General features: G+C 43.4%; 1 protein-coding gene across 11 annotated transcripts in view; it reads left to right on the top strand.

Annotated features, from left to right (window-relative positions):
- The window catches only part of KYAT3 (kynurenine aminotransferase 3), a 496,355-nt gene that overhangs the window by 175,303 nt on the left and 293,157 nt on the right, over positions 1-27,895 (top strand). For all 11 annotated transcript variants that reach the window (XM_069232317.1, XM_069232320.1, XM_069232316.1 and 8 more), the window contains one exon: positions 22,632-22,781. In XM_069232317.1, coding sequence (XP_069088418.1) covers positions 22,632-22,781 — 150 coding nt within the window. The remainder of the gene's footprint in view (positions 1-22,631; positions 22,782-27,895) is intronic.

The raw sequence follows: 27,895 nt of genomic DNA, 5'->3' as shown, positions 1-27,895 counted from the left end.
GTTTGTTTTTAGTTTTAGCTATGTTAGGGGGATATCTGTGTGTGCAGGTGACTATTACTGTGCATAATTATTAGGCAACTTAACAAAAAAAAATATATACCCATTTCAATTATTTATTATTACCAGTGAAACCAATATAACATCTCAACATTCACAAATATACATTTCTGACATTCAAAAACAAAACAAAAACAAATCAGTGACCAATATAGCCACCTTTCTTTGCAAGGACACTCAAAAGCCTGCCATCCATGGATTCTGTCAGTGTTTTGATCTGTTCACCATCAACATTGCGTGCAGCAGCAACCACAGCCTCCCAGACACTGTTCAGAGAGGTGTACTGTTTTCCCTCCTTGTAAATCTCACATTTGATGATGGACCACAGGTTCTCAATGGGGTTCAGATCAGGTGAACAAGGAGGCCATGTCATTAGATTTCCTTCTTTTATACCCTTTCTTGCCAGCCACGCTGTGGAGTACTTGGACGCGTGTGATGGAGCATTGTCCTGCATGAAAATCATGTTTTTCTTGAAGGATGCAGACTTCTTCCTGTACCACTGCTTGAAGAAGGTGTCTTCCAGGAACTGGCAGTAGGACTGGGAGTTGAGCTTGACTCCATCCTCAACCCGAAAAGGACCCACAAGCTCATCTTTGATGATACCAGCCCAAACCAGTACTCCACCTCCACCTTGCTGGCGTCTGAGTCGGACTGGAGCTCTCTGCCCTTTACCAATCCAGCCACGGGCCCATCCATCTGGCCCATCAAGACTCACTCTCATTTCATCAGTCCATAAAACCTTAGGAAAATCAGTCTTGAGATATTTCTTGGCCCAGTCTTGACGTTTCAGCTTGTGTGTCTTGTTCAGTGGTGGTCGTCTTTCAGCCTTTCTTACCTTGGCCATGTCTCTGAGTATTGCTTTTGGGCACTCCAGTGATGTTGCAGCTCTGAAATATGGCCAAACTGGTGGCAAGTGGCATCGTGGCAGCTGCACGCTTGACTTTTCTCAGTTCATGGGCAGTTAATTTGCGCCTTGGTTTTTCCACACGCTTCTTGCGACCCTGTTGACTATTTTGAATGAAACGCTTGATTGTTCGATGATCACGCTTCAGAAGCTTTGCAATTTTAAGAGTGCTGCATCCCTCTGCAAGATATCTCACTATTTTTGACTTTTCTGAGCCTGTCAAGTCCTTCTTTTGACCCATTTTGCCAAAGGAAAGGAATTTGCCTAATAATTATGCACACCTGATATAGGGTGTTGATGTCATTAGACCACACCCCTTCTCATTACAGAGATGCACATCACCTAATATGCTTAATTGGTAGTAGGCTTTCGAGCCTATACAGCTTGGAGTAAGACAACATGCATAAAGAGGATGATGTGGTCAAAATACTCATTTGCCTAATAATTCTGCACTCCCTGTAGTTAAATTTACATTTTTTCAGTGATCCAGAATCTCCTGTGTTAACAGTATGTTCCACCCATCAGGCAAAATTCTGCAAGCAGCAATTTCACCTGCAGCCACCATCTGTCCATCAGGTAAGTCTATGATACCATGACATGTATTACAATCATAAAAAATAAACTGCTTACTTTTCAGCCCTTAACTTTGCTAACGAATATATGTATACTTAACAATTTGTGTCATATATTTATATGTGCGTGTCGTATGTATATATGTGTGTTAACACTTATCAGTTTTATTACATTAGCCTAAAATTCAAATATTATTCTCAGCATTACTAATTTAACTTTAGTTCTTAAGTCAGATATTTGGTAATGGTTCTAGGGACACATGACCACTAACAGCCTCCAGGGCCAAAGTCCAGCAGCTTACTGCTAAGTGTCTTTCCACAAAGCCTACATCTGTGGCAAGAGGTATAGGTTTTGGGAACCTACTCAGCCTCCAGTGTGTGTGCGTGTTGTAATATTTGAAATGTACTTGTACTTTTAGCTCATGTGGACAATGAGCCTTACAATGTTGTTTTGCCATTCAGAAGTGGAGCGTGATGTGCAGTTCCTGGAGAAAACCATGCTCTCCTCCAAGCTGCCATGTCTGCATCTTCTACAGCTCAAGAGGAGGAGGAGAATATGGTTGTTGGGGCCACCCAGGAAGTATATATCTTAAAGAAGCTTTCCTGACCAGCCGGCGGTTTCCAGACAGTTTCCATCCTAAACAATGCCAATGTGTTGCAAAACCACAGATACAGACTGTCAAAGCATGGATGCTTTTACCAGCTACATGTAATGCTGCCCAACCCACATCTCATGTTGCAGATACCCCATTTGGGATACATGCAGGGTTATTGTTTCTGATGGTTGGGGGCTGTAGAGGAGAACGTGAGATGAAGGAGCACCCCTTGTGCTGACATAGCCCTGCCCTCCAACACCGTGCCAGAGGGCAGACCCCTCACCAACAAAATGCAAGGATGCAATAGGCTAGATGGCTGTAGAGGAGAATACAGGTGGAAGGAGGAGTCCAGTGACCCCTGCGCTTCCAAAGCCCTGCCCTGTGTCGCCAAAAGGTAGCATGTGAATCCAGAAAACTCTTCAAGCTGCAAATCTACCTCTACAGATAAGAAACCATTTTGTTCTTTACACTCTTGTCCACCACACACAATGATCTTCCAATGATCAAATCTAACACAGGCAATCATAAATCTTGTCCATCCCCTCGTACTCTCAACATACACTCTTCTTGAAAACACATCCCCACCCCCTATACTTTTCAAACACCCCTCACCAGCAGTAACTCACATACAAATCCTTCACCAAAAACACTACATCTGTATCTCCTCTCACTACTCCACAAAAACAAAACAACACCCACACACAGCACATCAAAATCACACACACTTTCAAAATACTTCCGGTCACACCCACTCATTCTCCTGACTGCACAAATAATACAAATCCTACACCAACTTTTATCCCAAATTCACATTCTTCACCAACATCTACCACAAACACCCCAATAAAGCAACATTCATTCACCTGCCTTTCATCCATTGCACAATTTAGAGCCTTACAATATTACACACATGCTCCACCACCACCCCTAACCCATACTCCTTGCACCCAATAAGACACAAACAAAATATACAACAAGCCACTCTTCATAATTTCACATCTCAGTGTCTACTACACAACAAGGCTACTCTAAAAAAAAAAAAAAAAAAAAAAAAAAAAAAACACAAATCACCATATCACTCTTAACTGCCATCTCCACCACCGACACACGCAGACCCAACAAAATACCTTCCAAGCCTGCTGGATGAGGAACACAATATAGAAAACACTATTGTGACCCTCATACAGTTAATATCCACACTGATGACACACCTGTTACAAGTTCAAATTATACTGATAACGCCTCTACAAAAACAAAAAACACACCACCAGCACCAAAACACAATCTCTAATCTGCCTACTCATAAATGCTTGATCACTCTTTAAAAACAAGTACCACATCGACGACCTACTTACTGACACACATCCTGACTTACTCTTCATAACTGGATCCTGTTTTGGAGATGACATGGCCCCGGTGTTGCATGAAGCTGTTCCTCCAGGCTTTCAAACCATCATACAAAACTGTATAGGCAAAATAAGGTGGTGGACTAGCTGTTACATTTAAACATGCAATGAATCAAAGCAAAACATGCAACATCTACATACACGGTTGCGAGGCCATCCTCACCAGATGCAGCCCTACACCAACTTACTCCTGTAACTTCCTTCTCCTTTAAAGACCACCACCTAGCAAATCTACATTCCCCTACCCATTTCTAGACACAGTTACTAACCTTACAACGACCTATGCATTCTTAGGGACCTAAACATTTGGTTTGACAAACCCAATATGCACCATTCAAATGCTATCATGACTGGCCTAGTCACATTGAACCTACATCAGATTGTACACAATCCCACACACATCGCTGGGCACATCCTATATGTGGTTTCTGCAAACCCTGGGCTAATTACTGCCCAAAGCATCATACTAGTCACATAGTCAAACCACCAGCTGGTAACTTTCCATCATAAAACTCCACTCATTAACACACCCAAGACAATCTTACATACATTCACCTATAGACCATGGAACAAACTCAATTTTGAACACCTAGAAACACAACTAACAGCCAACATAGATCTAGAAGCAATAGATTTTGTTCAAAAACATTGCAAGTGACTACAGGAAGCTTTCAATATCCTAATGCCACTAAGAAAAACAAAACAGGACAAAAGAAAACAAGCACCTTGGAGAAATTCAGACCTTAAAAACATATTCAAGACAAACTTCATTTATGCAAATTTAACATAATATATAAATCAACAAGCAAAAAGCTAATAAGGGTACTATTCAGATAGAATTAAAAATGCTATATCAGCAAATATATATATATATTTTTAATTCTCAATGAATTTTGAAAACCTAAATGCATGGACGGAACTCATCCCATTACTCAAGATTTCACATTCAAACTGGAAAATCATTACACAACCAAGGCAGACACATTGGACTCCTATTTCAAACAAAGGAAAACCACCAGCACCAACTTGTTTCCAAAAATCCCCTCCAGGCGTAAGCCAACCCAGCCTCTGCACTCCTTGAATCAAATATCACAAAGTGGATTTATGGATCTAGTCAAAGCAAGCAGGCTTTCCAGCTGCCTTTCTGACCCTTGTCCACCACATAGCTTCAAGAATATTCTTTTATCTACCTCAGCTGCCACACCAGTAAGAAGAATCACAAATAATTCTTTAACTACGGGACTTTTTTCCTGAAGATCTTAAAAAGGCATACATATGCCCCTTATTGAAGAATACAAACCTGTACCTTAAGAGCCCCAACAACTACGGACCGATTGTAAATGGTCCTTTTCTGGCAAACTGATAGAAAGAGCAGCTTTTGCCCAGACGTCACAATTAACTGAAGATAACTCTAAACTTTCTGACTACCAAACTGGATTCCGGCCAGGAAGAGGCACTCACCGCCATCTGGGATGATCTTAAAAATACAGTAGGCCTCAATGGAGTTACTGTACTACCTCTCCTGGACCTCTCAGCTGCCTTAAACACATATGACCATGACACTCTAATACAAAGACTCTGCGAAGCCAGCATAGATGGGACTGCTCTCAACTGGATCACATCCTACCTTCAAAACATCCATGCTCCCCTTTTCTTGTCTAAACCCTACTTCACAAAAGCAGGGGTCCCTCTAGGCTCAATCATCCTACCCATGCTTTTCAACATCTACATGATGTAATTACTGACAATGATCAATGAATTTCAACTCATATGCTACAACTATGCAGATGACACACAAATACTCCTTAAACTGGAATGCCCCAAATACATTGCAAACTTACAAATCTTCAGTTGCCTCAGAGTCATTGATGAGTGGATGACATGGAGCCATCTCAAACGGAATACTTCCAAAACAAATACTCACATGTGGCGATTGGAAAAATTATGACCCACTCTGTTTCTGGCCTGAAAATCTGGGGCCACCTCCTAAACTATCTAAGGAAGTAAGAAACCTTGGAATTACAGTGGACTCCAATTTAATAATGAATGTTCAGTCCACAGGACTCTGGCCAACACATAAAGGCGGTGAGGATCCTGGGAGGGTAAAATAATGCAGAAGCGGACTGCTGTGAGGAGCTAACGAAGTGTGCCGGAGTGTCCCATTCTGAGCACTGATGTCCGGAACCAGTACCAGTGGGCCGTGCCGAGAGGCCTGATTTCCCCCCCCGTGAAGGTCAGGGGCGGGTGCGGCCTTTGGGGGGGGCCGTGACAGGGGAGACGTGGGGTCCTGCGGTGCCAGAACTGCACCACTATTTCCCCCAGCCCCTCCCCTTGATCGAGGCACGCGGTCGACCTTACCCCCCCCCCCCCCCCCCCCCCCCAAACTACGTGGGGACTGCAGGGCCTGAAGGAGCGGCCTAGTTGGGGAGACAGCTGGGGACCCCATCGAAGTAGGAGACATAGCGGGGGCCTGTGGATAGACGAGGGGGAGGCCCGATTGACCCTCCCCCCACAACCTTGACAGAAGCTGGACCTGGGGCCCCACCAGGAGAGCGGAGTGCAGATAAAATGGTTAAGGGGGCCCAGACAGCCGATGGTCCCTGAAGCTAATTGAGCACAGGTACTGCCTTTGTTGCCTGCCCTGGAGACCACCTGGGGAGCTGCCCTGCCGACATAGGAGTGCAGTGTGCAGTAGGTGGAGTGCCTGGCTGGCGCCACCCGGCGCGCGCGAATCCACAGCTCGATAAACGAGGCAAGAAATTAAACGCCTGTGCGGCTCATATCAATGGGTGGGGAAACGCACCCAGCAAGCGAACAGTGGCTGCAGGCTACTTGGGGTCTTGAGTACGAGCTGCCTGGTAAAAATAGTTGCGTACCCCATTTTGCGCTCGCTGGGCATTGCTGAGCTCCATAACCATGGGGAAGGCTAATAAAAAGCGAGATGTGCCGGCAGAGGAATTGATGAGTGGCTACCAGAGGACAGATATGGAGGCACAGGGGGCCCACCTGCACTTAGAAAACATACTCCCCACTCCCACACTTCAAGATGTAATGCAAGCAATTTGGGCATCTTGGGAAGTTCTAGAGCAGAAGATAGACGCTCTGAGCACAGATACTTTTCTGAGATGATCATAGACGACTGTCGGAGACAACTCCTGTAGTAATGGAGGCCAGTAACAGGCTAGCTGATGTGAACATTTTAAGATGATTTGCATTGTGTATTTTAAAAAAAAAATGTATTGACAAATTGTCTATTTTAAAATACGTTTATTGATAACTTGCCTACTTGTACTACATAGATTTGAGAAAATCTAATGGCGACTAGTGTTGTGTATTTTATAATATTTTTATTGACAAATCGATCAATTTATAACATTTATATTGATAACTTTCTTATTTGAAATATATGGTCTTGGGGGTCTTTAGGATTTGATTTTTGTTATGGGCCTGATTTTGTTGATTTTTCTAAGATGTTTAATTTCTTTTAGAGAGTCATGAATTTTGTTAGTATGCTTTTATGGTATTTTATGCCGAAATAAAGCTGAATTGAATTGAATTGACTACTTTTGCTCCAGCATCCACGAGCTGCACATCTGGCTAGATTTCTTTCTTTGCTCCCCAGACATCCACATCAAGGTAATAGGGTCCGAGTACCTCACTCGCACACTGTCTCACCATAATCCAGTGTTACTTAGGGTGTCCTGGAGAAAGCCGCTTGTGCTGATCCCAAGCTGGCGGTTGAACCCAGAGATGCTGGAGGATTCTCCCTTTCGGTAAAAGACACACAGCAGATGCGTTACTTTGCTGAGAATGAGGGCACTGCCTCAAATTCTCAGAGTGGGAAACGCTCAAGGTGGTGACTAGAGGGCACTGGAGAAAGTTGGGGTTTGCTTCACCTTGATAAAGAACATCAAAGATGCGCTCTTTAGAATTAGATAGACCGGGCCACCCAGACCTTGACCCCCGACTGCAGGAGCGGAAAACACGGAACGGCTATGCTCGTTTGACTATAAGGCTTACATTGCATGACAACATAATGAAGGGGACCGGACGGGGAGGCTGTTGGCTTGGCTAGCGAACCCAGTGAGGAGGGGCTCTCCAAAAGTGCAAATAAACTCGGACACTGCGTCCCTGTTGGAAACACAAGATGAAATACATGCCTACTTCTCTGCCTTTTACTACACCTTGTATAGTAGTAGACCCTTAGCTGACCCCAATCAGTGACTTAGCTTTCTACAAGGCATCACAAACCCGCATTTGAGCCGGGATCAGCAGCAACTCTGGAGGAGGACATAACAGTGTCCAAAGTACTAGGTGCCATTAAGAGAATGGCCCGAGGTAAAGTTCCAGACAGCAGGAATGGTAATGGCAGTAACTTGTCTATACCGACATTTACAAGCAGAGACCCTCAGGCCCAGCGATACACTATGTAACAAATGGGAGGTAGATTTGGGGAACACCATTTCTGAGTCAGAATGGGAGGGAATTTTGGACAGGATGCCCTGAACCTCCAGAAATGTCGTGTTTCTCTTCATCAACTTTTATATCCTCCACAGAACATATTTGCACCTAGAAAGGATTAATAGATACTTCCACACACATGGAGTGGCTTGCTACCGCTGTAGTGAGGTGGGGGCGTCCTTCATGCACATGATATGGCCATGTCCTTTTCTTAATCAATATTGAACAAAGGTTGTACAGCGACTTATCGATAAACCTATTCCACTCAAACCCACTCACTGCTTACTGCACTGGTATCCACACACTGTTGAGAACAAAATCTCTAGTAGATTTCAAGACATGGGCCTATTATTAGGTAATAGGGAAATCACAAGAAAATGGAAACACTGTACAGGCCCCTGCTTTCTATGCTGGATAAAGGAGCTGGAGAAGTGGGCAGAATGTGAAAGGACCCTTCTGTGAAGAGAGGCGTTTAAGGGAATAGGCACATTAGATGGCGCGTGGCCTTGGGAATCAATAGTCCTGGCACTGAAGAACCCCCAGAGGAGTAAGATTGAGATAAAAGACCTTCGGGACATGACTGAGAGCCCACAAGGGGAAAAATATGACAGTCACACGACAGCTGTGCTGCTTACCCACACGGGTTTAAAAGACACACCGATTCTATTAACACGCTGCACCAGCAGGGGGAGAGGGGATGGGAAAAAGGGCTAATTGTTCAGCCCCCAGCAATGATTAATTCTGTATACAAAGTACTAGTGTTGCTCACTGGCATAATTGATGCAGAACTATGGTGTCACTGTTGATGACCTGTGCTATGCTAGCCGGCTGCGGGGGTCCAATTATTGCATTGGGGATGGGGGGGGCACATCGTTGTCAGCTTGTACGATGTTTTGTAAAATCCAATAACATTTGTTGGAAATAAAAAATTAATGTTCAAGTGGACAAATTAGCAAGATTAAGCTTCATTACCATGAAAACTCTGTGATGCATCTTCCCTCACCTCGAGGTGAAGGCTACTAAATCTCTTGCACTGTCTAAACTGGATTGCGCCAACGGTCTCTACCATGCATTGTGGAAAACTACAATGCACTCCGATCTCGGCTGCTAGACTTTTCCTGCATATAAAGCCACTAGCCAATATCTCCCCTGCGTTGATGGCCCTACATTGGTTACCAGTTGCCAGAAGATCCACCGTCAAGCTGCTTTGTATCACCCACAACACGATACATGGGCCAGGACCACTTTTAATCAGGAATATTATCACCAAATGCATTCAACAAAGAAACCTCTGCTCAGGATTGGCACCCCTCTTCAAAACACCACCATAGAAGAAAAAGACAAAAGGTGGTACATCTTTCTCTGTTCAAGTGGCCAAACTATGGCCTTCATTACAACCTCGGCGGTCTTCTCTGAAGATCGCCGAGGCAGCGGGTGCCAGAATACTATTTCTGGCTCCCTATTTCGACTTTACCGCTGGACCAGCGGACGGTACCAGTGTTACCGTCCGCTGGCCCAGCGGAAAATTCACATCAACATTGCTGCCGGCTCGTAATAGAGCCGGCGACAATGCTGATGTGCAGCGGGTGCAGTAGCACCCGTCACACATTTCACTGCCTGAAATTCGGGCAGTGAAATGCTCGATGGGGCTATGCCTGGGGGCCCCATGCACTGCCCATGCTAATGGCATGGGCAGTGCAGGGGCACCCCAAGTCCCCCTTACCGCCAGCCTTTCCATGGCAGTGTTTACCGCCGTGGCCAGGCTGGCCAGCGGGGACTCATAATCCCCAGGGCAGCGGTGCTTGCACTGCTGCCCTGGGGATTACGACCAACAGGCGAAAGCCTGGCGGTATAGTGGAGGGGCCGGCGGTATGGCCATGGCTATTGCGCCACGGTCATAATAGCTGGCGGAACACCGCCAGCCTGTTGGCGGTGTTACCGCCAGCAGCCAGGGTCATAATGAGGCCCTAAGTAATTCATGACCCCAAATATGAGATCCACAGATAACTAGGCTCTTTCCTATATAACCACCATACTCAAACAGCAATGGACTGCATATCCTTGTGTATGTAACATGTTATAATTTGATTATGTGTATATATGTAGATATGTGTATTTCTTTGTACAAATACATATAATAACTATTTTATCCTAAAATTTATACACACTCTTTAGGCCTGTTTAACAACTGTATATTTTACTTCAATTAATTGTGTATATATATATATATATATATATATATATATATATATATGTGTGTGTGTGTATATATATATATATATATACACACATATGTATTTGTATGCATAGGTGCATGTTTGTGTGTGTGTATATACATATATATATCATATGTGTATGTTTCTATGTAAATATATATGTGTATATTATTCTAGACTTTACATATTTATAGGTCATTGCATAGTTTCTATAAAAGTTGCTTGATTAGATGCTTACGAGTCTGTTTTTTTTTTTTAATCTATCACAATACGTAAATATTATCTTAGCTATTTATCTACAAGCATTTCACTATTAAAGTATTGAGGAAAGATAAAATAATGTTATAAAAGTTCACAGATAGATTTACCTCATATACTGTAACTCTTGAAAGCCTGTGTTTGTACTATACAACTTTAAATCTCAATATATTATATTCCTTACAGATGTATTCCCTTACTTATATAATCTTGTATCTTTATATTTACTAATCTAATCCTACTGTACAAGAGGAAAGAAAAAAACAACTCTCTTGAAAGCTTTACTCTGTCTGACCATCACCCTATACCTCTATCAATCTATCCTCAGTCTTCACTCTCCAACTCATCCAAACTCATTCTACTACTATGATCTCCAAAATAACCCTTCCCAAACTCTTCCCTCCTCTTCCCCTCCTGGCTCACCCCAGACCTCAGTTTATGACTATGATCTCCCAAGCAACCCTACTGAATTTTTCCTCATTTATCTCTCCTCTGACTCATCCCAAATCCAATTTAACGTCTACGATCTCACTTATTCCCTTTTGCAGACTCTTCCATTTTCCACCTCTCCTTTACTCATACCAAATCTCATCTTAATACTATGATCTCCCAATGAACCCTTCTGGATTCTTCCCTCCTCTATCCCTCCATTATGCTATTCAAATCAACTAACAGACTCACATGTCCTCCGCTCAAATTAATTCATACCTCCTTATACTAATACTAATACTGTACTCATATTTCCCTATACTAATCCACCACCAATCCTTTTGGGTTGTGGAGTAGCATGCTGTTCGCCGAAAAACGCTTCGACGACTCGTTAGGGGTAGTAGGCGCTATATAAATACAATTACAATTAAAATAACAACACAGCCTGTGAGAGTGAAAATATCCTCAAATCTCGTTATTTGTTGCATCTGCACCAAACTCTGCATACCTGAAATGTTTAGGTCACTGTGGCCAGTAGATAATGAAGGTAAATCCAGGGTGAAGAACACTTTGCTCCAAAAGAGGAACATTCTTAAATACTTTGTGAAACCATGTAAGCTGTCAGTTGTTTTTCACATCAGGAAACTTCTAGCTAAGTCTATGGAACTGTGCACACAACTGTCCCCTGTTGCTTATGAATATGGTCTGTTAACAATATTAATTATTGGTATCTAGCACTTTATGTTGTTTTTTCCAAAAGGCAATGTAACTGTTTACTTTAGCCCTTGTAACAGTAGCTTGAGTCAGAAAATGTTGCATTTTAGCATTATTATTTTTTTTGGGCACTTTTTACAATCAGCTGATTTTAAAAATATTGTAGCTTTGCTGCATTCTTGCAGCTTTATTAATTCATGAGTTCTACATATTCTACCTAGCTTTGTGTCTGTTATGTGGAAGCTCACTTTGTGTGCTGAGCTCTTAAAGCTAGGGAAAACTTTGATCAAATGTTTGTTAGCCTTTCTAATGTAATAGAGAAAGCTTTAAGTGTTGACAAGATGCTGTGTTTAATTGATTGAATATTTGTAAGGTTATTTTTATTTTGCTTGTTTATATGGTTATAATGTAATCACTTGCTTTTCTCACCAGTGCAGTTGCAACTCCTACCTTCTCTTTATTACCTTAGAGAGAAGAAAGTAATCATGAGGGGAACCTCTGCCTATTCAACAATTTCTCTCCAACAATCTTCCAGCTGGCAACTCTCTTCTAATGGTCATCCTGCTGGCCTTGTTAGATGGGCATGCATGCTTAGGTTTGAGGAAGGAGGGAGATCAGGTTTTCAAACAGGAGTCCCCTGTGACTGAGATACACAACCAATGGGGCAGAAACTAGCAAGCAGCAAAGCTCACCAGGAATGTACACCACTGGTGATGGGGAGACAACATCTATCCAAGACCAGGCAAAGTTTCACTGGGAACATTTATGTTTTTTGAGGAAGGAGGATATATGGTGATTTGTTCTGGACAGTTCTGTGCTTGTGGCAGTCTGCAGAGCCAACACATATGCCTCAGTCAAATGGAGCAGAATAGCAACCTGTAAAGGCCCACTTCCCCAACAACCCAACCAACAAATCACCTACACCAACGCACAAGCTCCAACCCATAAGCTCAGCTTCTTCGATTCGCAAGCACAGCCTTCTGAAACGGATTGATGATAGACAAAAGAAATGAGGAGGGCACATGTTCAATAATTCTTTACAATTGAATACTTTTTTATAGTTCTCTACAATAAATGTGACGAAGAGACCTTGTTGAGCACACCACTCCCCTTTCACATGCAGTTGTATCCTTTACACATTCCTCATTTAACAGTGGTTCTCTGTAATTAAGTTATATTCAGCTGAAGCACATGCTAATTCTCAAACATAATCCTTTGTCCTTGTTTGCCATGGCAAAACAGGACAGATATACTTGAAAAATGATGGCTCACAAGAACTTAGCTGCGAGTCAGTGGTCAAAAGATGAACTCTGATTTATGGCACATCCATAACTACTTTCTGAAAATGTAACAGCAAGCACTTATAAGTAGATATTTGATGTGTATTGCTTTTTAAAGCTCCATTTTGTAAGTGTAACTACTTCAGAATGGCTGAGACCTGTTGTACATTATCTCAGATCAATGTCTGACCTGATGGAAAAATTAATAAGGATCATTTACAAATCAAAATGTAATGACACTTTATAACGTAAGGCTATTAAGACACAATTATGCAATTCTTTGAAAAAAACAAGCTTTTCTCTACAAAGTGCCTTCCTTTCACTATATTCTTAATAGAGCATTTTTAAAATACAAAATAAACTTGATATACATATGAAAACATTCATTCAACAACACATGGAAACTAGTTGTAACTGAATACTCCAGGGCCCATACTGGATCGGTATGCTTTTCTCTAGCCATGCATTAGTATGCTGTTAACTTGTACAGGGTAGCTGTTGGAGCTGACCCTTTTTGCAGGTTCATCCCCAGATGTTTTGCCTCCTTCCTCCTATTTTTCTGACCTCTTGCTTTTGGCTCTAGGACTCTGAGCACTTTATCATTGCTGATCAGTGCTAAAGTGCCTATGCTCTCCCTTCTCAAGTTCGTATGATTGGCTGATTCCTAATTGGCACATTTAATTTACCTGCAAGTGCCTTGTAAAGTGGAATCCCTATACCCAGGGCTTGTAAATAGAATACTAAAAGTGGGCCTGCAGCGCTGCTTGCGCCACCCTCTGAAGAAGCCTTTCAAACCTGTCTAGGGCCTGCATGCGCAGTTTACTGCCTCAGGGACCTGGCATCTAAATGTATTTGCCAGGCCCAGAACTCCCCTTTTACTACATGTAAGTCACGCCTAAGGTAGGCCCTAGCTACCCCAATGGGCAGGGTGCTATGTATATAGAAGGCAGGACATGTGCCTGGTTGCGGGGCCTGTCCTGGTAGTGACAAACACTCTATTTGGTTTGTCACTGCTGTGAGTGCTTCATTCTCATAGGATTGCATTTGAAATGCCCTGCCTTATGACTAGGGGATATTATCTGATTTATGAGGGGAGGCATGTTTGTAATGGTAGTAAGAAATGCCCCTTACTGGTGTAGGTGGATTTGCTTATTATCATTACAGAAATGCCACTTCTAGAAAGTGAGCATTTCTCTGTGCTTATGAGTCTGGTGTTTTGCAGCTTGACTCTAAACCACATCTGGGCAGAGTGACAGCCTGTACACAGGGAGGGTGGAGGTGTCACAGATGGGCATCTGTATTTTGAATGGTTTTCCTGGGCTGAGAGAAGGGAAGGCGGGGCTAACCTGCATCTGTAAAGGCTGTGCCCTGTCCTAACACAAAGGGCTCATTTACCCCCAACTGATGTTTGAAGCCTGTGCTGGAGGAGAGAGGGGGCCCTCCCAGAACCACTTGAAAAATGGTTGGAATCTCCGCTCGACCTCTTTGTTAAACCTTTGCAAAACTGAGTATAAGTACGGGGGATTTTCCCTCACAATTTGGAGACACTTTGGACACTTACCATGTTTGAAACTGGACACAGACTGCTGCTGGAAGGGCTCACCAGGAACCGCCTTGGACTGCTGCTGCTGTGCTGACCTGTGACCTGCTTGGTCACTTGGAGGAACTGACTGCAACCTTTTGTGCTGGCCTGTTGCTGGGCCCTGCCTCCCTGTGCCTCCTTTTGTGTCCCCCAGAGGCCAAGTGCTGTGCCCCCGGCCCTCTGCAACGTTTGGACTTCAGGGTTAAGCGTGAGGTGCACTTCATTTTTAGTGCTGGAGCACTTTATCTTTATTTTTTGATTAGCGCCTTGAGGAGTGCTTTATCTTTATTGCCCCTTGCGCTTTTCAACACGGTGGCCGAAATGAAGGGAGTTCACTGCCGCAACCTGGGCATTTTGGGAGCTTTAGGATGTCGAAAGCGCACTCTAACAGTGCCCCCAGGGAGAGCAGGCTCTGAGGAGTGCCCCTGGGGCACCAGCCAGCATCTCCCTTAGAAAGATCACTGCTGTGGCCTGCGGGAGCAGGCTTTACACTCACGCACCAGGTTGGGTGCAGGCGAGTGATAGTTGATGTTCCCAGGAGGGAGAGGAGCCTCATCGGATGCCCCTCCAGACCCCAGGGCCGCCCAGAGAGCAGTTGTTTTTTTCGTTCTCGAGGCCCACTGCCGGAACGACATCCTCGACAGAGGCTCCCCGTCCAACTGGGCCCCAACCCCTGTTGTTGCTGCCCTCTTCCCCCCCTCAGTTGTTAGGGCTCGGGCCCAGGAGTGGCCACGGTATGAGAAGTGGATGGGGCGCATGCTGCACCTCTCTCCCAAATCACCAACCGGCCCACATTTTGTGCAGAGGAGTGCTGGGGTCCCCCACATTTATCTTCTTGGCACTTGAGGTGACTTGTACATAAAAAGACAGGTACTTTTAAATGGACATATTAAGCTCATGTTCCTTTTATGAGCATGCTGGGACGGGTATGTTGACCTGTTTCTTTTATGATGTGCTATACATTTGCTAATTATAAATTCATATCTTTATTACTGTATGTTGGATTTTCTCGTTTTGGTCTTGTTTCACACAGATAAATATTGGCTAGTATTTTTTTCTAAAACTGGTGTGTGTCCTTTTGTGGTGTTTTCACTATATTACTGGGTGTTATGTGCAAATGCTTTACACGTTGCTTCTGATATAAGCCTGACTGTTCGTGCCAAGCTGCCAAGAGGATGAGTAGGGGTTATCTGAGCTGGGTATCGCCCTTTTCCTGACTAGAGTGAGGGTCCCTACTTGACAGGGTGCAGACTGAATGCCAGCTAGAGACCACATTTTTAACACTATTGAAAATGGGAAAGGTATTATGGGAATATGAGAGAGCAGCAGTTATATCTGCAGGCAGGGTGTTGGATGACTTGTTCTGTATGGGGTTCAAAGTGGAAAAATAAATGCTCTGATTAAACAAGGACACAAGAAATCCGGGCAAGGGAAACTGAGGAAACTGACAAGTGAAAGCAAAAGAGGTGGGTGATTGAAATACAGCTGTCAGCTGTTACGATAAGCAAAGAGAGTCGAATCCACTGTAATTGCCACTGATGTTGCCAGACTATAGTATGTGGGTCAGGTGAATATTTATAGGGCTCCAACTCTGTACTGTCTGAAGTATTTGAGACCCAACCCTGGAAGTCTCTGGCCTACATGATTGTAGATTCAGTAGCTCTATCCTCCATCTTGGCCACATATGTTTCCTAATTCTCTTAAGGGTGTTTTTCCTGAGACCTTTCAACAGTTTTCTAATTCTCATTTTTGTCTTTTTAGCTACACTTCCCCTTAGTCTACCATCTTAACTGTTCCTTCCTGCTGTTTTTTTAATTTTGACCTTTTTTTTAGTTTTTGCCTTCCAGGCAGCTCAAGCTGGCTGGTTGGGAACGTCCTGATGTGAACTTAGTGTGGGCTTATAGCCCACCTACTGCTTAGCATTTGTTAGAAAAGGGGTCTGTGGTTGGCAGTCAGGTTACCCCCTGTCCAAGCAAGGACCCTCACTGTAGTCAGGGTAAGTCGCACACAATCCAAACTATTCTGTGCCCACCCTTTGGTAGCTTGGCACTGAGCAGTCAGGCTTAATTTAGAAGACAATTTGTAAAGTATTTGTGCAATAAATCATACAGTAACACAATATAGCACTACAAAAATATACCACACAGTGTTTAGAAAAATATATAATATTTATCTGGATATTTGCAGGTCAAAACGATCAAAGATGCAATAAGCAATTGTAGAGATATCTCTGAAAAGTGATATAAAGTGCCTTAAGTCTTTTTAAAGCAAACAAAGTCTCTTCAAGCACAAAGTACCTGGTTCGTGTGAAAAATCTCAGCAAAGGGCCGCAGAAGAGGAGAAGCGTGGAAACAAAGGGGTGTGCGTCGATTTCTCAGGCCGCACACAGCGATGCGTCATTTAGTTTCCACGCAGGGACGGCTTTGCGTCGATTTCCAGCGCTCGGTCATGGATCCTCTTCCGGTTGCAGGGTTTTCAGACACCCTGGGGTCTGTGCGTGGAATCCTTGCCTTGCGGAGCGAAGTCACAAGCGCTGCGTTGTTCTGGTGGGCGTTGCGTGGAAGTTTCTTCCACACGGCAGGCGCTGCATCAATTTCTCCTCATGAAGTCGGGCTGCATCATCCCAGGTCAGCTGCGTGTCGATCTGGTGGGCCGTGCGTCGAAGTTCCAGTCGCAACGCAGGCGCTGCGTCGATCTTCTCCTTGCAAAGTCAAGCTGTGTCATTCTGGTTCGGCGTGCGGTGAATTTCTCATCGCGGTGCAGGCTGTGCGTCGGTTTCAGCAAGCTGTGCTTTGAATTCTCGCCGCACAAGGAGTCCAGTTGCAAGAGAGAAGTCTTTTCGGTCCTGAGACTTCAGGGAACAGGAGGCAAGCTCTATCCAAGCCCTTGGAGAGCACTTCTCCACCACAGTCAGAGAGCAGCAAGGCAGCAGGCCAACAGCAAGGCAGCAGTCCTTCACAGAAAGCAGTCAGGTGAGTCGTTTGGGCAGCCAGGCAGTTCTCTTGGCAGGATGCAGGTTCTGGTTCCAGTTATCTTCTCCAGGAACTGTCTGAGTTGGAAGGGGCAGAGGCCCTGTTTATATGCACAAATGTGCCTTTGAAGTGGGGGAGACTTCAAAGAGTGGCTTAGGAGTGCACCAGGTCCCCTTTCAGTTCCATCCTGTCTGCCAGGGTCCCAGTAGGGGGTGTGGCAGTCCTTTGTGTGAGAGCAGGCCCTCCACCTGCCCAGCCCAGGAAGACCCATTCAAAATGCAGATGTATGCAAGTGAGGCCGAGTATCCTGTTTTTGGGGTGTGTCTGAGTAAATGCACAAGGAGCTGTCAACTAAACCCAGCCAGACGTGGATTGTAAGGCACAGAAACATTTTTAAGTGCAGAGAAATGCTCACTTTCTAAAAGTGGCAATTCTAAAATAGTAATAATAAATCCAACTTCACCAGTCAGCAGGAGTTTATATCACCATTCTGACCATACTAAATATGACCTTCCTAATCCTGTCAGATCAGCAGCTACCACTCAAACAATGTATGAGGGCAGTCCCAATGTTAGCCTACAAAGGGAGCAGGACTCACAGCAGTGCAAAAACGAATTTGGGAGTTTTACACTACCAGGACATGTAAACTACATAGGTACATGTCCTGCCTTTTGCCTACACAGAACCCTGCCCTATGGGCTACCTAGAGCATACCTTAGGGGTGTCTTATATGTAGAAAAAGGGGAGTTTTAGGCTTGGCAAGTACTTTTAAATGTCAAGTCGATTTGGCAGTGAAACTGCACACACAGGCCTTGCAGTGGCAAGCCTGAGACAAGGTTAAGGGGCTACTTAAGTGGGTGGCACAAGCATTGCTGCAGGCCCACTAGTAGCATTTAATCTACAGGCCCTGGGCACATATCGTGCACACTAGTAGGGACTTATAAGTAAATTAAATAGTCCAATTGGGTATGATCCAATGTTACCATGTTTAAAGGGAGAGAGCATATGCACTTTAGCACTAGTTAGCAGTGGTAAAGGGCGCAGAGTCTAAAAACCAGCAAAACAGTGTCCAAAACGTGAGGTGAGGCAGGCAAAAATATAGGGGTGACCACCCTCAGGCTGTCAGCTCTAACAGCATTGAATGCCTTTATTGCAATTTTCTTACTTCTTATTCCATGGCTTACCTTCCTGTTCTTGTAGCTGTCCTTCCCCTGGAGCATAATCTTGTTACTATCCTTTTGATTGGCTGATTTGAATGCCTCCACTGCTCACTTTTAGGGAACTATTTGTTTTTGTTTTTCCTTTAGTTCTCTGTGAGTGCATGTGCATTCCAGTTCTCTCTTATGTGCCTTATATTGCTACGTAGCAGCACGTTCCATGGTGCTTTCCCCCTTAAGCACGTCCTCTTTGTATTGTTCTCTTTGTTGTGCGCTGCTCGCTTGTGTGCTTCTCCCCCAGCCTATCGATTTGCTCTCTCCTGTGTGCTGCTGAAGCCATCAACGGGACCATCCCTTCCACAATGTATGTATAGCTTCAGTCTTCATTTACAGTTGGTTACGGATATTGTAGGGGAAAAAAAAAAATTGGTTCTTCATCTCAAGACACATAATAAATTTATTCAGCTCGAATGAGATGAAAGCCAAGATTAAAATCAAACCGAAAGTAGAAAATGAGTGGTAATGCTCAAATACTCTCAAAAACAAAAAACTTGTTCATCCCTGTATAGTTGAACACACCAGTCACTATAAGAGTGGTTCGGCTAAGAGCCCCCCCTTTGGGGAGCCCGTCAGGCATTGCAGCGCCGTCCTGACGAGGAGCATTCCCAATGATGAAGCCAGACATCCATTGTGATGCATGAGGGCTCTTGCTCCTGAAGAATCAGGTCCCCCTGATTTTCTCTAATTTTTGGAACAGTGCATCTTTCTGTTTTTGTGATTAACGTTTTTGGGAGACTGTACACTGGAACACTAACCTCCCGGTCCCCCCCATCCCTCTTTTCTAGTCTTGTACGGATATTGTATGCATGTGTGAAGATTTGCCAGCTCATAGCTCACCAAGAAGCACTCGCCAGTATAGAGGAACAAATAAAATGTCTTCCGCAGAGGCATCTACATAATTATTTTGTTTTTTACTTTAGTTAACTCCTTTTCATTTTTGATGTTTTTAGTTTAGATAGTCAGATAACCTCGAAAGTTTTTTCCACAATATTTTATTCTGTTTTTCTTTATTTTTCCACCACTTAAACATTTAACTGTCTGTGTCACGTTGTCTATTTACATCATTAATTAGAAGAACCAACGACTTAACATAGAATCATGTGACAATCATATGAACTGTTATAAGCTTCAGAATTACACAGAATCCTTCACATAAATGTAGCGCAGTAATGAGAAGCGTAAGAACCTGATTTTGGTCAGGTGAGATTCTGTTAAAAACATGCCACGTTTGTGTTAGGCCAAAAATGAACCAGGTATTGAAAGATAAACATTTAAGTGGCATATGTCTTGTTATCAAACCGTTGTAAATTCACACCATTCAAAATCAGTTGTCAGTTCAGTGTGCAAGATCAGATTTATGTTCCATCTGCCAAAATTATGGAGGACAAATGCACATTTTTAGGTTGCGTCTACTTGACTGCTCATGTCCTGTCTGTTGTAAGACATATTGTGACTTATCAAGAAGATAGAGAGCTTTGGAACCCAATTGCTTACCATTGGCTGGCTTTCCTGTCATTCTCATTTGCCTGCTTCCTAGTTGTATCCCAGCTTGTCAGTCTTGTGTTTGGCCCTCCCACGTTTCATTGCCTTTTTATCGTTTCTTGATTGGCTGGAATCTCTTTTTCCACTGCTTGCTTTCCAAGCAGTACTTTGTTCTTTTGTGTTAAGCATTCTGTGATAATGTATGTGTTTTCAAGCAGTCTGCTTTGTGTACTTCTCTTCCCCTGCATTATGTGTTGCTCACTGTCACTCATGTGCTTTCCCCACCCCCTTCCTGTTGTCCCGTGTGCTTTTCCAATTGCTTTCTCGCACCTTCAGTGTTTCTTTCCCTGCCCTTGCCCTCCTTCTCTTTCTCCTTATACCTTCCTTTGCGTTGCTTTCACCAACCCAGTGTTGCTTTTGACCTTCTCCAAGCCTTCCTCTTTTGCTTCTGCTTGCTACTCATTCACCTGCCCTCCCCAGTGCTTCTGTGTCTTCACTGTTCCCCATGTTTCTTCCACCCCTTGTTGGTTCCACCCACATTGGTTTTGCCCCCCTGCTGAGCCCGCATCCCTCACCTGCTTTTAAAAAAAACAAAAACCGCTTTTGCACATTTTTGCTTCTTTTTAGTTACCTATCCAATTTGGATTGGTAAATAAAAAGAAAAAAGTTCCTGCATAATGTTTTGGGGAAGCGCATGCCTACAAAATGATATGGGCGGCCCCATCAAACGTGTTTTTTTTTGTTTTTTTTCTAATTTAGCCATGCTGAACATCATTTGAGATGTTATTCAGTGTGGCTAGAAACCATTGGTAAAGACAAAAGCTCCCAAATTCGAGATCTGTTGGCTTTGCTGATGCTTATTTAATATGTGTGAAAAATGTACAGCAACAAAGCAGCTATGTTTATTTCTCATTGTGTATTCTTCCTTATCATTGGTTGTTCCAGTGTCAAATGAGGATTCATCTGTATACTACGGTTCTAATGGCTTTTTAGATGGGCCCAACTTAAACCTTTTTTTAGGAATCATTCCATGGCATGCATGAAACGTTAAATGTGCATATCTGTCTCTATGTACTCTGCGGATTGTTATGAACACATTTGCAGTTGCCTTTACATAAGGACACCAAATGTGAGCTGTGCTGATACTGGTAATCTCAACGCATACAGCTAAACACTATTCTGTCAAGTAAGATGAAGGTAAGCAGTAAATTGATTGTACTTGGTCATGTAAGCACGATCAAACCCAAAGAGTCAAAAGTAACAGAGGCCTGAAAAAAACTAAAAACAGATTATTCCAAAAGAATTAGCTAGTGAATAGCTGAAAGTTAATATTTTCACACGTTAGAGTGGTAGCAAAAGATAACTAATCAAAAGTGCGGGCTATGCCGTGCTAATGGTGCAAGATGCACCAGTCATCTTGGGAGGTAACTTCTGTTTTTTAGAAGGTAATGATTTATTTGTGCCTCACGTAAACAACCAGCCCTCTATGTAAGTTAAATTTGTTGGGATGTTTGGTTAGCAGAGGATATCTGTTATAAATATCTCCTTCCATTGTAATACCACAAGCCAAATGTAAAGGTCTTGTTGCAAACAAATTGTCACAAAAAGACTGGGGAGTGATGAGTTCATTATTATGAACTGGCTGTGCTAAAGGCCAATAAATGCATGTTTGAAAGGTGGTCATCCTTTGGGAATTGGAGTGTTTAACGTGGTGCTTGTGTTGCCTAATTTTTCCCAATGGTATTTAACTCCATAATGTTTATAAGGCATGCCAGGAAAGGCCTCCTTTGAAGACAATTGAAACTAAATGTTTCGTTTTAGTATTCTAAAATAATACTAGCTGTTTAAGATTGCAATTGTTCAACAGCCTGTAACAACACCTAAAGGTATTATGCAAAATATTTATTTTGCAGCTTTTGTGGGGGTTTTTGGTTCCTTTCCTAGCTCATGCCCACAAGGAGCCAGATGCATGACATTTGTTTTTCCAGCTGCAAACTCAAAGAAGTTATTTCCAATTTACTAAATCTGGTTTAAGATTTGCTAAAGTTTTACTGACTCCTGAAATGGGCATAGAAATTGATACCAAGTCAGTGTTTGGAAGAGACTTGTGAACGAAAGCATAGCTCTACACCTATTAGACTACCACATTTTCAGCCAAGTTGTTTAGAAATTGTGTTTATACTAAGATGTGAAGACCTGTGAAGTTGCAGCCAGCAACTCGGTATATCTTTCCCCAGATGCATTATATGTGTCTAATAACTTGCTGATGTGTGGTAATATTTATTAAAGTGGCATCTTGAAGCATTCCAAAAATGAGAGAGCAAGTCTTTAAAAAAATAACACATATTTAACTGTGGTCTGAGTTGTAGAAAATGAGTTTGCCATAAATTGCATTAGAGAAATGGAGCTCACCATTGTGAAGCTATGTTTATGTTTAAATATGTATATCTCCATGTTTGGTAAATGTGTGATTCTCTTTGCACAGGGGCATCCATCATTAGTGAAAGCTTTGTCTCAAGTATATGGTAAAGTTTGTGGCAGAGAGATTGATCCATACAAAGAAATTCTTGTGACAGTTGGTGCGTATGGATCCCTCTTTGATTCAATACAGGGGCTCATAGAAGAAGGCGATGAAGTAAGTTCTGTTGACTCATGTCTCCTCTATTGAAATAAATAAGTGCATTGAAATTTATCTTTATTAAATTACTTTGGTCTGTTATGCTGGCAAAATATAAAGTTGGTAGAAAGTAGTTAGTTTTGATTTTTTAATCAGTTAAAAAAAAAAAAATCAGTCAACCTCGACATTGTATCTTAAATCTCACTGGGCAAGTTCACTACAATTTCTCCTGTGATAAAATTTTAGTGATTGCCCTTCTTAAAATTCAGATATGCCCTAACGTACCTCTTGCATCTTGTTTATTACATACTGCTGTGTTTTCTGTTTTTGGGACTTGCATGGAAAAATGCCTCTTAGCTTGTTTTTTCCATAATTTTAATCCATACATAAGTATGAGCCTGGTTGTAAGGGAATGGGGCAGGAAGCACTGCTTACCACGTAGTGTTGCCCATGTGTAGGGAAGTAGTACTTTGAAGATGCTCTTGCTGGGTGCCTTTCAGTGAATGAAAGACTGCCAATCCTCATGGAAGGCTGTCGCTGACTGGATCCAGCCAATGGACGTGCTGTGTTACAGTGTGCTCGCAGTGAACTATGCTTTCCAGCAGACCTCAATTCTTTCGTGAATAGAGAAACAGTGGCCACCTAGGAATTTCAGGTATGCCTTTTCTCGTGGTTCTTTGTGCCCCTTGCTAAGCCATTGTGCTACAATTTGGCTGCAGCCAGGACCTTGCTACATAGAGTTTGGATAGAATTTTCCGAATCCAAAACCTATGACATATAAGACTGGGTCTCAGTTATCTTCACTTTGAGAGACTTGGGGTTTTAGCGTCTAATAAAACTGTCTGCAAAGGAACAGGAAGGATTCTTAAGAGGACACTTTCAAATGTATTCATAGTCATGATTGCTGTGTACAAGCAACCTGCAGGATGCTTACTTTGTATTCCTGTCCTGTAGGCCCATAGGCGCTACTTGCGATTCACAGTGAGCTGAGAGCATTTTCAGTTCACAGTGCTCTCTTTTGGCCTCACCAGTGTCCCTATGGTTATGAAGAAAGTGATGACAGTGGTTGCAGCACACATTTGGAGGTAGGGGGTACCAGTCTTCCCCTTCCTTGAGGTATTTCTGCAAACACAGGCTCTCCCCAGGCAATCATTGACCACCTCCAGATGACAGCGAACCTCCTTGCAATGTTTGGGTTCATTAGCAACGTGCCAAAGTCACACCTGACTTAGCAGATGCTCCCCTTCATTAGAGCTATTCTAGATACATCACAGTTTTGTGCCTTTCCCCAGGAGTGGAGAGGCCAGGATATTTGGGCTATGATCCTGATGATTTTGCCTCTATCCTAGACCAAGGTGCTGGTGGTTCTATGGCTGCTGGGACTGTTAGCCTCCTGCATCCTGCTGATCAAACACACCAAATGGCACATGTGGGCTCTGCAGTGGGACATCAGGTCCCAGTGGGCACAGCATCAGGTGAATCTGTTAAACGTTATTAAGATTTTGGAAGGTATTGTAAAAGATCTGCAGTAGTCGCTACTGGTCCATGGTTGGGCAGTGCCAGACCTCTCTCCCTCTCCACCAAGATTTGACAGTGGTGACGGATACATCACTTCTGGGTTGAGGAGGCCATCTGGGAGAGGTGGAGCTCAGAGGTCTCTGGTTGTGGCTCAACTCCAATTCTGTTTGTTGGAGTTGATGGTGATTTGCTTGGTGCTGAAGGTCTAGTGTCATGTGGCTCTGTGCCTCTGGAAGTGGCTAGACTGCCAGGGAATTTCTCTGGTTGTGAACCATGTGGTGGGATCTTTAAATACCAAGTCAGACGATCTCAGCCACCAATTCTTAACAGATCACAAATGGTAGTTGAACCAAGAGGTGACACAGGGCATCTTCCCCAGAGCCCTGTCTCGATTTTTCGCCACCACAAAATCGGTGTATACCACTCGTGATATATTTGTGTTTTGGTGTGGCATCTGACAAAATGACCCACTACAAGCGAAGTTGTCAGAAGTTTTGGTGTTTGTTTTGCCAGTGGCGAGCAAGGACTTGCCCTGGGCTCTGTTAAAGGCTATTTATCTTCACTTTCAGCAATTCGTTTTGATTTCTTGGATCAGCTTTCTTCATTTAGGTCACCAGTTGTGATGAGGTATTTGAAAGGTTTGCAACATTTGTTTTAGCCAACACCCTTTGTGATGCCTCAGTGGGGGTTATATCTCGGAACCACAGGTGCCTAAACCACCCATGCTCAACAACGAGGTCGGAACAACGACCTCGTTCTAACCACTAATGCCTTTACCACGAATGCGTTTACAACAATTTACCGTTGTAAACGCATTCCTGGTAAAGGCATTAGCCATCAGCATGTATGACCCAGCATGCTTCCACCCCACCCCTTAAACCTAAACCCTGACCCCGCCCTCCCCCCAAACCCTAATCACCCCACCCCAAAAACTAAAAATAACCTGAGTCCCCACCCCTGCCCCTAAAACCTAAACCCTGCCCCCCCTTAACCCTAATCACCACCAGGCTCCCCCCAAAAACAGCCCCATTCCCAGCCCAACTTACCTCCTCCTTCACCGCATCCACTCAGACTCCCTTTTGTACCTTAACCACGCACGTACGTTGTTCAGACATGCATGGTTAAAGTACCAAAACCAGGAAGTAGTGGAAAAATGAAAGCGTTGTTTCGCTTTCGTTTTTCACAACCTCATGGTTCCGGACTCGTTCTTCCGGGTGTTTCCCCTCAGTGGGACTTAAACTCATTTCTCACCATTTTTCATGTGCACCCATTTTGCGTCACTGCACAGTTGTCCATTAGTACTCTTGACATTGTTATGGCGATGTCAGTGAACTGTAATCTCATTCTGTCAACCCACCTCACTGTAAAATGTTTCCACAGAACATGGTGTTGAAGACTTGAGCTTTCTTTCTGCTGAAAGATGTCACTCCATTTCATGGTGCGGAGGCTGTCACCTTTCTGGCATTCTTTATCCTACCTTACCCGTCTAGGGAGGAAAAGAGACTTCATTGTTTCACTTCACAAAAGGGCACTATGTTTTTATACTGATTGCACCAAAGAACATCAGGATCCTACCTCTTTATGGGGTTCTCCCGGACAAAGAAGGGCAAGGCATTGCAAAAGCAGACCATCTCCAAATTAATTTTTCTCTGCATAAAAATCTGCTAATCACTGGCAAAAAGCAGCCTCAAGAGGGCTTACTGAGTCATTCCGTCAAGGCTAGAGCTGCTATCACTGTGCTAGCACACAGAGTACCTTTCCTGGACATTTTTCAGGTGGCTATGAAGGTGACAGTACACAAGTTCATGAAGCACTACTGCTTTGACAGTTACGTCTGTCAAGAAAAACATTTTGCTGACTTGGTCCTGCAGGACTGCAGGACTTTATATTGAGTCAGTTTATAGACCTACTACCTGAGGAGGTAGTGTTATCGTATTTATTTACAAGGTGAGAAATCTGCGATTAGACATATCCATCACAAGAACAAGTTACTTACCTCTGATATCTCTATTTCTGGTGGATAGTCGGTCTAGCCACAGCCTCTTCACTGACTCTCTCACCTCTCTGTTCTGTGAACAAGAATATTTTTTTAGTCTAAAATGGTCCCAGTCTAGGGGTCTGAACACTGGTCATGTCAGTTTGACGACAGGCTCTGCATCTGAGGGCACAGGCAGCCTAAAAAAGCGAATGACGTCAGTGCACATGGGTGGTACTTATTTGTGGCTCCAGTGTTACTTCTGAACCGGAACAGCATGGATGCAGACAAGTATGACACCACCTACTGGCATGCAGGAGTGCTGCCTTAAAGTTTCTGGATACAATTTGACTCCTTTGGGAATATGCAAAAGGTGAGGAATCTGCGGTTGGAGTATCCCTTAGAAACAGTGTTACCAAACTGGTAACCCTCCTTCACCTCAGGGGCCTACGCAGGGCCGGCATTTGAGTGGTGCGGCCGCACCGGGGCCTGACCTGGATTGGAGGGCGCTGACCTCAGAGGGCCGCTGTGTTAAGCAATAACTTAGAAACTTGCGATTTAAAAGCACCTCCTCAAATGTTTTTTGTGTCCAGACTTCAGGAAGCAATTAAAATGTCAAGATACCTCCTGCTAGGGAGAGAGATGTGAGTTCTGTCTAGTTGCAGCTTTGACTCACCATAAAGTAATGTAGAGGGTTAATATCCCTGCTGCTAAAAACAGAACTATATTTTATGTGGATAGCTGAGTGGAATAGTAGAGCCAGCCTTTACAACCTCTTTTAAAACAAATGAGTGTATGTAAAAGGGAGGCTAGGGAGGGATAAGAGGCACGTTTGCCAGGTGGTAGTCAGGGAATCCGAGGAGGTGTTCACGGGATCGTGGCGCTAAAAAAGACTGTCGTGCACGACGCCACCAGCGATAAAGACTGCCCTGGGCCCACTTTTTTCCCCCATATCCAAAGTAAGTAATTTGTTTTTCATGCTGTGAAGTGATGAGATATTCCTAGTTAGTTATAGTGCTTTATGAGAATCTAGCAAAGTAATACTTTCATTGGGCACATATTTAGCTGTTTCTGTACTGCATATTGCACTGTGTAAAGCTTTCCTAACTATGATGAGTGTCCTTAGAACTGCCTAGTGCAGTGGTTCTTAACCTTTTGGGTTCTCTGAAACCCCATTGAACCTCTACAGGGAGAGCGCAAACCCTGGAGTAAACAGTTTCACCATTTAAACCTCAAAAGAATCCACAGAAAAACAGGAAAAAAACAGAAATGAGGGCACATCAAAAATGCACATAATATGAAACATTTTAATTTACAAACCAACAAAAATGCAAAAATCGAAGTTTAATGGGAAGTCTGAAGCTTTTCCAAGTTTGGTTTTATTTCTAAAAAAGGAAGCAGTATGCTAGATTAAAGCACATCACTTCGTGCTTCCAAAAATATTCTGATTTACATTGTTTTTTTTTCATCCGCACATAGTTTATCAGTCTGCTAATAATATTTATTTTTCTGACAACTTTGCGCACACCCCGAGTCCCTCCAGATCTCCTGGCTCCAGGTTAAGAACCACTATCCTAGTGCTTCACGTCATGTAACATGAAATCAAACAATTTGTTTTGCAGGACCCTGATATGGCTTT

The sequence above is a fragment of the Pleurodeles waltl genome, chromosome 4_2 (genome assembly GCF_031143425.1).
Source record: "Pleurodeles waltl isolate 20211129_DDA chromosome 4_2, aPleWal1.hap1.20221129, whole genome shotgun sequence".
Lineage (NCBI taxonomy): Eukaryota > Metazoa > Chordata > Amphibia > Caudata > Salamandridae > Pleurodeles > Pleurodeles waltl.
Note: the sequence above shows the minus strand (reverse complement) of the source record. Positions and strands in the feature narration are given on the sequence as shown.